The sequence below is a fragment of the Macrobrachium nipponense genome, chromosome 2 (assembly GCF_015104395.2).
Source record: "Macrobrachium nipponense isolate FS-2020 chromosome 2, ASM1510439v2, whole genome shotgun sequence".
Lineage (NCBI taxonomy): Eukaryota > Metazoa > Arthropoda > Malacostraca > Decapoda > Palaemonidae > Macrobrachium > Macrobrachium nipponense.
The window spans coordinates 140,636,052-140,650,915 of record NC_087201.1 but is presented as its reverse complement, the minus strand read 5'-3'; the positions used below and the strand labels follow the sequence as shown (position 1 = coordinate 140,650,915).

General features: G+C 36.2%; 1 protein-coding gene across 3 annotated transcripts in view; it reads left to right on the top strand.

Annotated features, from left to right (window-relative positions):
- Positions 1–14,441, top strand: part of LOC135221046 (transmembrane protein 53-like) — a gene marked incomplete at its 3' end in the record, with an annotated part of 30,451 nt that extends 16,010 nt beyond the window's left edge. For all 3 annotated transcript variants that reach the window (XM_064258778.1, XM_064258779.1, XM_064258780.1), the window contains 4 exon segments: positions 11,389–11,775; positions 12,687–12,845; positions 13,574–13,747; positions 14,331–14,441. In XM_064258778.1, coding sequence (XP_064114848.1) covers positions 11,692–11,775; positions 12,687–12,845; positions 13,574–13,747; positions 14,331–14,441 — 528 coding nt within the window.
- Positions 14,442–14,864: the final 423 nt, after the last annotated feature.

Genomic DNA, 14,864 nt, shown 5'->3' with positions numbered 1-14,864 from the left:
ACCCTAGACCTTGCTTGCATTGTGTTCTCCGTGTAGTTGTTGTATGTTGCTTTATTGTGCTGAATTTGGTCTTTTTTTTTACTATTATTATCATCTGATAGTTCTCACTGTTGTTCTTCATTGCTTTCATTGCTGTTATTCGACTGGTTATCATCATCATCATCATCATCATCATCATCATCATCATCATGATCTTCATCACCACCACCGTCTTATAGTCTAATGTCATTCTGGTATCTCCTTTTTTTTTCATGCTGACTTTGTTCTTCATTTCGCCTCGTCATTGTCGTTATTCATATTCTTGCGCGCACCCATCTTCAAGTTCCGGCTCTTCTCAGCAGAGAGAGAGAGAGAGAGAGAGCTGCACTGTGTCTAGGTCATCGCCAGCATAGTCTAAGCGGAATGACGTGTAGATCTTGTTTGTGGAAACGGGATTACCCAGAGGTTTTCAGCTCACAACCGGCGTGTATTGCAATGTATGTATTCTTTAAATAACATCCAAAGCCAGTGTAGTCTCTGTATATCTCGTATGGGCTCTGTAAAGTATGTAGGTATTGAGGGTTCTGTTTTGTGTGTAGGTTCCGTATAATTCTTACTACGATATTAAGAGAGGGTGGGAAATTCTTATTCTTTACTTCAGCCGGTAAAGAGATGGTGTTTGCATACGTGGATGTATATCAAAGAGAGAGAGAGAGAGAGAGAGAGAGGAGAGAGAGAGAGAGAGAGGAGAGGGTGTGGGGGGGTGGCAAAAAAGGTGCTCATTCCGCAATTTTATAGCCTTACAACCTCACTTTCCCGCGACGCGACTTTTTCCTTGTTTTTGCGGGAAACCCTATTATGCTCGACTGGTTTTTTTTAATGTTTTTTTTTTTTTTTTTTTTTTTTTTTGTACGAGAATGATTTTTTGTAAAAGGTTCCCAGCTTTTTTGATGTGATTTCTTTACTCAAATGTTTAGTCATTTAACATTATTTCTGAAATATTTATCTGTTTAGCTTTCACATAATTTTTTCCGTTTTGTAATTGTATCAAAATATTTCACTAGATGTATACTTTCGAATATAAAACGTTTTCCAAGTCTCGTATTGAATACAATTATGATGTTTATCGTGTCATGATTATTATTATATTATTATTATTATTACTGATGAGCTGTTTACTCAAAGAGCGATTGTGTCCTTGGAAATTTAAGCACCAGTTACGTTCACGTTCATTGTTCAGTTTCTGAATTGTGAGTAATACATTTTAACAACCACCCCCCTCCCCCGCCCCTTTCCGCATGCTACTAACGTTTACTTGCAAGACTATTGACACTGTAAATTCACCCCTCCCCCCCCCCTCCTCTCTCTCTCTCTCTCTCTCTCTCTCTCTCTCTCTCTCTCTCTCTCTCTTCTCTCTCTCGTTCTTGTGAGATTAAGAGAGTGGTGGAAGTTTTCACGCATTTTTTGACGATTACTATTCTGAAGTGGCATTTCGTGACGCTGTAACGATGTGGTCATAATAAATAGTTTAGTTGATGATTTTTTCGTGCAAGAAATGTTACGGCTAGCAGAAGCATAGGCCTATGGATTTGTATCTAGTGGCTTGCCCCAGAGAGCATGAACTTGAAAAATAAATCATTTGGGTTTGATTTGCAGATCTTAAGAATGTGAAGCTGTCAATGCGTGAAGCTATTTAAAATTATATTTTTCTCATATGTCAAGGGGAATTAATTCTATTCTTTACTTTTAGAGTTAGTAGGCCTACTAGGCTGATGCCCCAAACCAGTAACTTTGATCTCTTAAGATGATTGACCAGTTTTATCCAGTATGATGTTCTTCGATGTGGTGGTTTCTAGCGATTATTGTGAATAAAGGTGTTTTTCTTGACTCCGAATGTGGCAAACAGGACATTTGATTTGTAAAAATTAGGTTTTGGATAGTAATTCTGCACAACTTCTGAAATCCAGTTGCATTAGTTTTCTCCTTAAGTGTAATAATACGGTGACGGCAGATCTGTGCAAACTGTCAAGTTCTTCTGTGACATTTTCAATTCACCATTAGTAAAGTAGTTTTGCATTTTACACTTTGTCAGTATTCCACATCCGGTGTCTGGACTGAGGTGCGGATATGTCTCTTGTGATGAGAAATTAGTTCTCCAGTTGTAAGACTACAAAGTTTATGATTTGCTGTCATTTTGTATCGACTTGTTAGGTCACAAGTTATTCTTGAACTTCCTACGCTGGTGCGAGAATCTGGTAACTAGGCTAGATAAAATCTTACTGACCTCGAAAAGAGGCACTAAAACTGTCAGTGGCTACGCATACGGATATACCGTAACCCACAGTATAACAAACCTTTGTGGATTGATGTCATAAATACTGGGCGGAATAAGTCCTATTCTAACGCCAGGCACATACATCCACTTTATTGTATGGAGTAGCGTAAAATGACTTGAAGGCGTCAACTTTATTGTTGAACTCTGTATTTGTTTAAGAGGTGATTTTTATGAGTTTTTAGTGCAGTATTACTGAGCCATTAAAACCATGAACGGGTGAAATTTGAAAAAAAAAGAAAGTATTTGGAGAAACTAAATCTCTTACCCGGAATAAGTCGGCCACTGGAGTCTGAACTGCAAACAAAAACTGGATTTCTTTCTTTCAAGCGTTAGTGTTACTTTCCTGCCCCTTGCATTTCAAAGATGACTGGTCTAGGTACCTCCTTTTTCATGTAGACTGCATGACTTCCTGGGTGAAGTTCGTATATATGAACTGCAGTTGTACGTTCTTGAAGTTAATCGCCAAATTGTTGCTACCCAAAAGATGATTGTAGGTCTTGAGTAGAAAACAGATCATGTGACGTCCTTTCTTTTATGTTTAAATCAGAATATAATATTGTTTTATACATATGAACCAATTTATGTTTTCGTATTTTGTGATTTCAAAATAAAGAAAGGATTTCACATCATCCGTATTCTACACACGCACCACTTATACATACATACATACTTTTATATATATATATATATATATAATATATATATAATATATATTATATATATATAGATTATATATATATATATATGCATTAAGCTACAAGTGTCCTTTAATATTCAATTCCTTCTACCTCCGAACTAATATTTTCATAAATGTTAACCGAAGGTGAATATTTTTAGTAACTAATAAATTCCTCTTTGGTTAACATATATGGAAATATATTAATTCCGAGGTAGTGCGAATAGATGTTAAAGGATATTTGTAGCTTAAGAATGCATACCAATCACGGTGGTGTGATAAAAATCCATATATATAATATATATATATATATATATATATATATATATAATATATATATATATATATATACTATATAATGTTAATGTGAGAGAGAGAGAGAGAGAAATTTATGAAACAAGAACTACTGAAAGCACAGAGTTCTAGCCTGCAACACTGAGCATGACTGGACTTCACTGAAGCATAACGGTTGTGGGGCTGGGGGCGGTTGTGGGGGGAGAATAGAAAGACTGACGGCGACTTGGAGTGGAGCTGTCACTATTGGAATGGAGGTAATGGGGAGGGAGTGATCTTTGAAAGAGCGCAAGGTTACAGGTGAAGTAGGTCACTTTTCGTCTTTGGGGAGAGGGAAGATGGGGGTGAGGTAGTAGTACTTAAAGTAACTAGCAGCTTAAGGGGTAGAGTGTATTCTCTCCCGGGGAGGGGGGAGGGGTTGTTCGGTAGTATCAGGAAGGCCTGACAGAAAACCCATAAGCTGACGAGCATTGGTGAGAAGCCCGCTTGCGAATCTCTCTCTCTGTCTCTCTCTCGTAATTGCTTTAACATATTTTATTGCTCCGTGGAACAACTTTCACAGCCCTCGACATCTTTGTATTCAGGAGCTTGAGTTAATACTATAAGCTTTGCAGTTGGCACTATTACGAAAGATATTTAATGTACTTTGTGATATACGTATGTGTGTCAGCCAGCATTATAGTGATTCTCCAGTGACGACAACGTGAGCCAAATGCGATCGATGGATCGTTTCTAGTTAATGTGGGGTGTTCATATCCATACTTTGGGTGACATTCTTGTTCTCGTTCATGATGGTACCAGAACTTCTTTTTTTCTTCTCATCATACGTCATTATATATATAAATATATATATATAATATATATATATATATATATATATATATACATACATATACATATATACATATACATATATATACATATACTATATATATATATATATATATATATATATATATATATTATTTGTCTTTCTGAGGGTCCCAAAACAGACTGATTTGACTGTTTATTGGAGCGGGAATGATTAATTTGAATTAGGGCCTGATTTATAAAATATAACAGCGTGTAAACCACAAATGTCTACCCAAAATTTATTTGGGATACGAAGGCTAAGGAAATCATATATATATATATATATATATATATATATATATATATATATATATATATGTATGTATATATGTATTTATATATATATATATATATATATATATACATTATATATAAATTGAGCAGTCAGTTAAGTGTATCTTAGTGTAACCAGACCACTGAGCTGATTAACAGCTCTCCTAGGGCTGGCCCGAAGTATTAGATATTTTTACATGGCTAGGAACCAATTGGTTACCTAGCAACGGGACCTACAGCTTATTTTGGGATCCGAACCACATTATTTCGAGAAATGAATTTCTAATTACCGGAAATAAATACCTCTGATTCCACGTTGGCAGAGCGGGAATGCGAACTCTGACTACCAAATCGGTGAGCAGTCAAGGAAATATGTGATTTCTCATATCCAACGGCATTATAAGAGAAAACTGCTGATTTGCAAATTATTCTTGCTCTCAAAATTCAGTTAGTCTCTCGGCGCTATACAAACTTCATTGCCATAGAAATTAGGGCAATGGGATATGTGCAGTTATAGATTTTTCTGTGAGTTTATTTTCTCCTTTTGTGCCTACCTGAGTTCTCATAAACGTCCCTACGTTTTTATAGATCGGTGGATCTTTAATAGATAGTGACCTCCTAGGGTTTTCGGAGGTCAGTATTTGCGACTAGTATAGTATTTCTTGGGGGTCATTTTGTTTACGTTTTTACAGTAATGCCCGCAACGGGCCTGTACTAAACACGCCGCAAAGGTGGATAGATACATACCGGGTTAAAACTCGTGTGGGCCATTATCAAAGAAAGATCCTAGATCAGCTCTTTGTCAAAGTATTTTGAGATCACTATTGCAATACGGGAAGTGGGTATGTTAGAGCAGAAGTGGGCATGTCTTACTTCATTTTCAGCTTCCTAATTTCTCTCTGTTGTAAGCCAAGCCAAGTCGGAGATTGTAAAATCCCAGGCTTAACCTGTTATCTTACATTTTCGCTATCTGTAAGTACTAAAGGTTAATCGCAGATTTTAACGCCTACCTCTAATATATATAATCAGACTTCCCTACGGCTTATAGTGTAGAGACTAGAGACTGTAGACAAGTGGCAAATCCGTAAAACGACTTTATTTTTTATGAAAGCTGGCTACACACGGAGTCTAAAATTAGAAACACCTGGGCCGATGACGCCATGGAGGTGAGCACGTGTTCATCCCGTGTTCATAAGAGAAGAGCTATTTGTATCCGTTTTTTCTTCTTCTTCTTAGACGTATACTAGGACGAGTGGTTTTTGTCGGTATTTATCTGATTTTTTTTGTTTCTGTTCAAAAAGGCGGCAACTATATACTGTTATCGTAGACTCTGCTCGTTTTGGCAGAATATGAATAATGATAGATGTACGATTTTTTTTTCCTGGAACCACTTTTTTCAACAAGGAAGAGAGAGAATGAACTCATGTCTACCTTTTCCCCTTGTTATACACTTATCCGTAGATACAATTAGTGATACATTCTTTATTCTTACACTGTAATTATCAAACATATAGTGAATTGTAAGTATTTGATAATTATTCAACTTATCAGTGTACTGCTTGACCGGGAAATATTTTTTAGTTCATATGATCGAGGATCTTGGCGAGTTTTATCATTTATTTACACAATACAACTTAATAACTACTCTAAAATTAAAAGGTTCTTTGCATAGTATATATATATATATATATATATATATATATATATATATATATATATATAATTATATTCAATAGAAAGTGTTTCTCTCTGTAAATTATCTTAGACACATTTTACAAGGTCAAGTTCCCATATCCTTGAAAACCGGATCTGAACCAAAAACTTGCAATAATTTATAAAAGAAAAAATAAAAGAGTGAAACATGGCATTAATTCATAAAAACAATAAACATTGAGCTAAAAAAAATACAGGGCATTGAAGCGAAGAAGGACCACTTTTTAATTATGAATATTTTTTTTTTTTTTAATGGGAGATTGAAATGGAACATCCTTGGCAACCGTCATGTGTGCCCACGTTACGTCACGTCGTTCCTCGACAAGGAGGTGTATTAACGTATTTCTTCTGATTTTTCCTTATTTTTACGAACGGTCCATACTATGTAAGCGGCCTATTGGCCTAGGGATATGGAAAAAGTTCATAGGTGAAGATTTACGTATTCTTTGAGTATTTCCGTATTTCAATTCAGTGTTTGGATGGAGCAAGTCCTAGGCCTATTTCAGGAAGACTGCTTTTCCGTATTTTGGATGGAGCTAGTCCTAGGCCTATTTCAGGAAAATTTCTGAAATTTCTGGCACACGTCGGAAAAAATAGATGTATCGATAGGGCATGTTACCCTTCAAGTGTCTACACTTCTCGCGGGAGTTCCACATAGATTGCAAAGATATCATTAAACGTGATTTTTATGGCTTCGTTTGCATAACTTCCGAAGTCAAGGCAATATCATTCTTGCGTCACTGAAGCGACATGATCTTGCATTTTCGCAACGTCTAAGAAAAGCTTCTTTCGTAAAGGGTAAAGTCATCAAACGTTGCATCAAGAAACCAGTGATAGCTTAACTGAATATATTTAAGTTTTTCCATGATATTTCGTCAGAGCACACGTTAGCAGGATACATTTTGTGAGGTAAGACTAGGGATAAAAGTGGCGAAAACGCAGTCGAGTCGTACTGTCAGCTAAACTTTTAACTACCCTTTTATTCTGCAGTCATAGATATTCACGCGGATAATCATTTTTATTTTTACTAATGGAATTTAGAAAGTCCGTCCAATTATCCTGCTTTCCTATCATTTACTGCTAACTTCGGTAATAGTGCCGTAGTCCTTCTGCTGGTGGCAAAATTCTCATATAAAGAAATAATCGGAACATAACTGGTGGTACTCGATGCTAGTGAGCGGTTAAAACAATAAATTCAAGAGAAAGTGATACATAGTAATGTATCATAAATTCAAGGCTAAGCGTCCGAATTCCTCGTTGGTCATATCACAACCCCGTTTAAAGGGATTCGAACCTATTTATGGATCATACATTTGCAAGAGAAGTTTTCTTATGGAGAAATTAGACCTATATGTAAATATGGCCTGTTTATGAGAAAAAAGGTAAATAAATCTTTAATGTCCAGTTATTCACAACCGATCTGTGGATTGGCTAAGCAAGGGACAGTGCTTTAACTCATCCTTATCAACGGTTATTTTGACTTTCAAAGATATTAACATCCTTTGTCGTGAACATCCTGTAATCTTCGGCTGCCGAGACTCGATAGTATGTGTTATCAACACTTAACGAACATTAACTTTACCATTGTTCGTGATAGACTACAATATCAATAGTGCCATAAATTCATTTAACAATGCGTAACTTAATTAATTTGACTTTTGTTTGATTACTGTATCAGAAACCGTTCGTACATTGGGTAATATAACATATATTAAATTTATGTATGTGTGACGTCATGACTAATTAATAGCCTTATTTCTTATGAAGAAAATAATGATTATTTTCTTCTAATAACCTGATACCAAGCTTTTGTTCATGTGTGAGACATGATTCTCTCTCTCTCTCTCTCTCTCTCTCTCTCTCTCTCTCTCTCTCTCTCTCTCTCTCTACACAGTACATACGCATATTTATTCATATATATATATATATATATATATATATATATATATATATATATATATATATATATAAAAGTCATATCACATTTCCGTGATTCATATACATATATCGAGCTACAATGTCCTTTAATATCTAATTCGCTCTACCTCGGAATTAATATATTTTCATATATGCTTAACCGAAGGGGAATTTTTTCTCGATAATAGGCTTGCCCCTGGGACGGGGCGCGAACCCATGGAGCCTTTCAAATCCAGGAAACGTCAGTGAAGCTTTTACCTACTACACCACCGCGCCCCGGTCCAGGCAAGCCTATTAACGAGAAAAAATTCCCCCTTCGGTTTAAGCATATATAAAATATATTAATTCCGAGGTAGAGCGAATTAGATATTAAAGGACATAGTAGCTCGATATATGTATATGAATCACGGAAATGTGATATGACTTTTTATATATTATATATATAATATATATATATATATATATATATATACACTTGTATATTTATATATGTGTTTACATATGTATGCATGTCTTATGTGCGCTGCGCATGTTCGTCTTGTAAACTATAATCCCTGCAGATAGAAATAGATCTAAACACGCCACAGACGCCCATGAAATCTCAAACAAAGCACAGTGCACTTGGAAACAGACACGGGAAGCTGCGAGACAGGAAACAGATCAGTCTACATGGCCATATCTCATTTCCCCTTTTGTTATGAAAAGCATCCCTGCAATCCATAGGTTTTATTTATTTGTTTGTTTATTTTTAGGCTTAGCACTAAGGAAACTTGATTCTTAAGGGGTTGATGCCCTCATCCTTACCAGGAGTGAGTTTTTTTTTTTACTGGAAAATGAAAGGTTCCTGTAGGGTAGGGAGGTATTACCGCTGTGCACCTCACGTGGGGCCACTGTAGTCATTACATAAGGGTCTATGCAGCGTCCCTTCGACCGTTAGCTGCAACCTCTTTCATGTCTTTTATTGTACCTCCGTTCATATTCTCTTTCTTCCATCTGACTTTCCACCCTTCCTCACAATTGTTTCATGGTGCAGCCGTGAGGGTTTCCTCCCGTTACACCTTTCACGCCTTCTTACTCTCAATTTCCGTTTCAGAGCTAAATGACCTCATATAGGTCTCAGCGCTTGGCCTTTGGACTAAATTCTATATTCTATTCTCTGAAAAGGGGCAGACTAATTTTGTGTAAGGTTTTGTTTCATTCATGAAATTTATATTATAGTTTAGAAAAACAATGTCAGTATGAAGAAGAAAAATTGAATGAATAAGAATTAGACTACACAATGAGTCAGCAGTTTTCTGTTATCTTTGAGCTCGTGTCAGATTGCTTCTTGGAGGTCAGTGTCTAGAGTTTTATCTCTTGCTTTTCAGCAAATGTTTTCATATCGGCGTTTATCAATGCAGTCTGTCATCGGAAGGTTTAGTCCTCTTGCTGATTACGTCTTGCATTGATGTGATTGCCTATCATTTTTTATTAATTCTATTTTTTAAATATTTCTTTTTATATGTCTTAAGTTTTTACAGTAAAATGCATGATTGGCCTTGCTGATTTCAGCATTCTGCCCCATGATGCTGCTGACTCAGTCCGACAGACTTTAGAAGCTCCAGGGCTCTTGCTTATCCTGGGACATGAATCAGCTCCTGCCCCCCCCCCCCCCCCCCCCCCCTCCATCTTTCCCCCCTTCCCTCCCCATTCTTCCCATCTCCCAACCACCCTTGACCACGGCGCCTATTACGTCTGCTTTAGAATTGATATTGATGGCCGCTGATATTTGCTTTATTGCCTCTGCAGAGTCGAGAGTTGTGGATATTCGTAATATCGATGTTGTTTTTTCTTTTTTACGTAACTGATCCATTTAATTCATTCAGTACTAGGTTAATGCGTACAAACACACACATACATACATTTGTATTCACACACACATTATATATATATAAATATATATATATATATATATATATATAATATAGATATATATATATATATATGTAGTTGTATGTATGTATGTATGTATGTATGTATGTATGTAGTATGTATGTATGTATGTATGTGTGTGTATGTGTATGTGTATGTGTATGTGTATGTGTATGTGTATGTATGTGTATGTGTATGTGTAATGTGTATGTGTGTGTGTGTGTGTGTGTGTGTGTAAAGACGTATATTGGCCTTTCTACTATGAATGTCATTTTTGAAGTTTTTGAGAGACCTCCTTGTATGTACCAAAGCATTTTATTCTTATTTTTATTGACATCCTGGTTTATTCTTAAAAGAATAAATATGGTATAAAATCAAGCGCAATATCCTCACATAGTGAAAAAAATACTGGCCACGTGATACCATCAGTGTTGCCTGTCTGCAAAAGAAAGAAAAACTACCATTACTTTCTTGCTACATTGAAAACGGGGGTAAAAAAACATCGTTTGACACAGCACTTTAACACCTGGCTATAGAGAGAGAGGGAGAGAGATTTTCAACTTATTTGCCGTACTAAAGTTTTTCTTGGCTTTTGCATAACACGTAGGCTAGTTTTTACGAGATATAATCCACTGGTGGTTCACGTATCCAGTATTTTTCCTTCAAAATATACCTGGGACTTTATATGGTCAAGTTTTTCTTCATGATTTTTTTTAAGGGCGGAGCTTTTAAAAGGTCAGATTTTTTCCCTTCCTCTTTTCGTGTCCGCCTGGGAATAGAATGGTATGAAAAGCCAAGCAAACAACATCATGATAAAAGTAAACACTAAAAAATAAAAGCGAGCTAATGACACGACAAAATTAAACGAAAACAAATGACTGTCTTTTCCTTTGCTTCAAAATTCCTCTTTGATGCCTACGGGTGTCATGTGAGTGACTGCCATGCGCAGTCGACAGTATCTTTTGCCTGTGGAATGATGTCAAGAAATTGACTTAATCAAATTGATATCACTGAATGCTGTCTCCTCTTCTCTCTCACGCTCGCGTTTGGGATGGTATGTCTGAGTCCGGAGGGTCACGACTACCCTTTTATTCCATGTAACACCTTACCAGGCTTATTCGCTGTCATTGAGCTGGCATAAGACCGACGTAGTTTTAACTAACTAGCCACCAACGTCCTGTCCGAATCATTTAGTCGTTTTTAGCTTGAACTTTTGCGAATTAATTTACAGATGTATTTAATTAAATCTTTAGTAGGAGCGTGTGTGTGTGTGTGTAAGAGAGAGAGAGAGAGAGATGTGGTTGTGTGCATGAAAAATTATCATTTTTACGTGAATGTGTGGAAAAAAATTACTCTTGTATTTCTTTCAGAACTATTAACTCCCTGAGTTCTTCATTTCCCATAAATCGGCACTTACAATGCATCCCTTTTTTTCCAGATCCAAAACGCAATCTGATGATGACGTTTGACTAAAAGCAAAGATCATCACCTCGACCCCCCTTGCCTTGGCTGCGCTGGCCACCACACCACCGTGAACCAAAACCAAATTAGACCCGTACATAATTTCACATGCACGGGACTAAATCCTATCTGAATCACCCCAAGCGCTGACTGGAACACTTTAGGCGATAAACGTCTAGCAATCGAGTAAATCTGCAGTGGTGGCGGTGGCTTCCTGTAGCCAAGCATTTGAAAGAAGTAATTTAACTTTAAGGAAGAAAGAGAAGCTACATCAGGCGAGATGCTGTTTCAAGGACGGTTATGTGCGCTGGTGGGGACTACGTCGCGGCTCTCGGCTGTGACTCTCAGGACAGCTGCCTCCGAGGTAAGGCATTTTCTCTCTCTCTCTCTCTCTCTCTCTCTCTCTCTCTCTCTTCTCTCTCTCTCTCTCTCTCTTTTAGGCTTCAAGATATGAAAACCGCAGTGAGAAATTGTAAGCGGTCAGTGGAGCAGTTACTGAAATTGATAAGCAACGTTGATTATTTTTAGGTTCATAAAATAATATACAAATTCATTAGGTTAGTATTAGGTTAAGTTACATGAAATAATAATAATAAATTCAGTACTATTAACGACGAGGCCTTTTGAATTAACAACGGTACGGTGTGTGAACGTCATTTTGAATCGAGATTGAGAGGTTATAATAATTTTTGGATCCATACTGTTAAAAACTATTCTAGTATAAGAAGACAAGTCTCAACCCTTGCTCTGTACTATAATTATATAAGGGACGTTGTTTAAACCTTATTAATAGATTCTTGTCCACGGGTTGGACGATGATAATTCAAGGAGAGGCGTGCATTTCCCATTGGATGGTTTTTTAAAAGGAGAGAGAGAGAAAAAAAGAGATGTCGTGATATTGAGTTTTTCCATTGTCAAAAGGAAAATATGTAGTGACATCATTAGCTCTTCATCTTAATCAGAACTCATTATCACTGTGTCGGTGTCACTTTTGGTATACACTTTTTAATATCCATTACATAGCATTCTTTGATGGACATTTTGATTGTGTACACATCTTCAAAGGAATCACTTGAAACATATAATTTTCATTATTTTGTTAAGCTAATTATCTAATTCCTTTTCATTCTTTATGACAACTTAAACCATTAATATTAAACATTATTATAGTTGATGATGTCTTGAACACAGTTATGAACCTGGCATACTGCTTTTTTGATAAAATGAAAAATTTAAGTAATTACAAAATTCTTCATTGGAACTTTTCTCTTGTAGATACGACCCTCAGCTCTTATGGGACTGAGAGCAAATGCACGTGCACCATCAGCCATGGCCTTCATACAGCTTCGAAACTTGCATTCTGTCAAGTTCTCTCGCAGTTTAGAATTCTTCTCGTCAAGCAGTGATTTACCTTTGCCAAAGCATACTTTTCAGGTAATATTATTCACAAATTGCAGTATCATTCCCATTGTTGGTAATCTTTGGGTCACTGAGCAGTAATGGTTCATGGTTTGTCAGTGTCTGAAATGGCCACTGATGATGTGGCCCAGTTGTAATATTCATGCTTCCCAAAGCCCTTACATAGCACAACCAGAAGAAAACAAGGAGGTGAACAGAGAAAGAATAAGAGTGGATCTTGGAATTGTCAGGAAATGCAGAACACTGTACTATAAAGTGTTTCACTGACAGCCATGAGGGATTTTTGTATTAGTTTTTGTTACAGTAGATATGTTCAGTAATCATGTTTTGGCATATACATGGAGGTCTCAAAGTTGCTGCCTTACTGTCATTTGTCAGGGCCATTTAGCACTAAAATCATAATGATTCAACCAAGAAAAATGTCAGTAGAATACTCATGCTTCAGATACCCTTGAAAATTTAATATTTATAGGTGCTGGAGATGTAATCTTTGTAAAGCATTAGCTACCATTCATTTGTTTTGCTAAATGGAGAGTGTCTCAGAAAATTGCAGTGTAAGAGGCGAGTCAATACTACATACCTAACAGAAAACTGTTCCACCTACAAATGACAGAACACTTATCATGATTGTCGTAATCAAAACCCCAATTCGAATACATTAGCTTTACCCAGGTTTTGCCAAATAAAGGTATTTGTAGTATTCACGTTATGCATTTAATTCTATATTTAAATTTCTTTTACAGCTGGGACCTGCATATGCAGAACAGGGTCGACCAATGACCCTGCTGTTTTGCTGGTTAATGTCCAAAGAAAAACACATACGAAAATATGCAGAGTTGTATAATAACCTGGGATTTGATGTGCTAAAAGTCAGAATAACGCCTTATGATCTTCTCCGTCCCACGAAAGGCACACAGGTAACTTGGTACTTTTCGTTGTGCATATGTCTAAAATTCAATATTTTATATAGAAAGGAGTGTTAGCCAGATGAAAAATACAGCCTGTGAAATATTTACTTTGTGGCTGTTAGTCTTCATTCTGGCGATGTAATTGTGCATTTTTATATAAGCTTTGTTTTTGCAAATTGTTGGCATACACTAAGCATTTTGCACACCTGTCAAGTTTCAGATAGGGCTGAGTTGCAAAGGGAATTTCAATGAAATACAATCTCTGTTAGATATATAAATTTATATCTTGCCAAATACTTAAGCCATAAATTTTTCTACTGCTTATCTTGGCTTTGTGCCTCTGACCTAATCTGACTTTGGGGGCTAGTCTTAACTGTGATTGATATAGCTTTCATTCACATCTGGCAAGTATTATTTTTTTGCATATTGATAAGATAATACAGTAAATGGATAATTAATTTTCCTTGAATTGCTTGGAGATGATGAAAATTTTCTTACTCATATCTTGTGGGCTACATGAATAACGTTTGTAGTAAGTCAAACTGACTTGAAAAGTATCTCAAGTATGTGTACATTACTTTAAAACTTCCAGCTTGTTGTGGAACAAGTTTTGCAGTTCCTGCATGCAAATCCTTCACAGAATCCTCTATTAATTCATGGCTTTAGTGTTGGGGCATATGTCTTCACTGAACTCATGGTAAAGGTGAGTAAAAAGTTATTTTTACATGACTTGTACATCAGTGTTTATGTGTTTTTGTGCTATTATATAGGTAACAATACTAATTTGTTAAAGTGTTTGCCAGAGTGGAGCTGACAACATTTACGCTATATATTCTATACTTGTAAAAACTGATGCTTGCATTGCCACATTGCTTTGGTTTTATAAATACTACATGAATTGAGTAAAAATAAGGAAAGTCAACAAACATGAAGGTTAATTGTTTTCAGTTCCAGATTGCATTTAGATTCTCAAAATTAACATGATTTCTGGAATGATAGATAAAGTAGATAATTTCTTCTCATTGGTATATTACTAGTAGTATGTTCATAGATTGAGTAATTATGACCTCGTCTAGATTAAAAATGCTAGTTGTCATCATAACATCTGTCAGAAAGTCAGATTCTA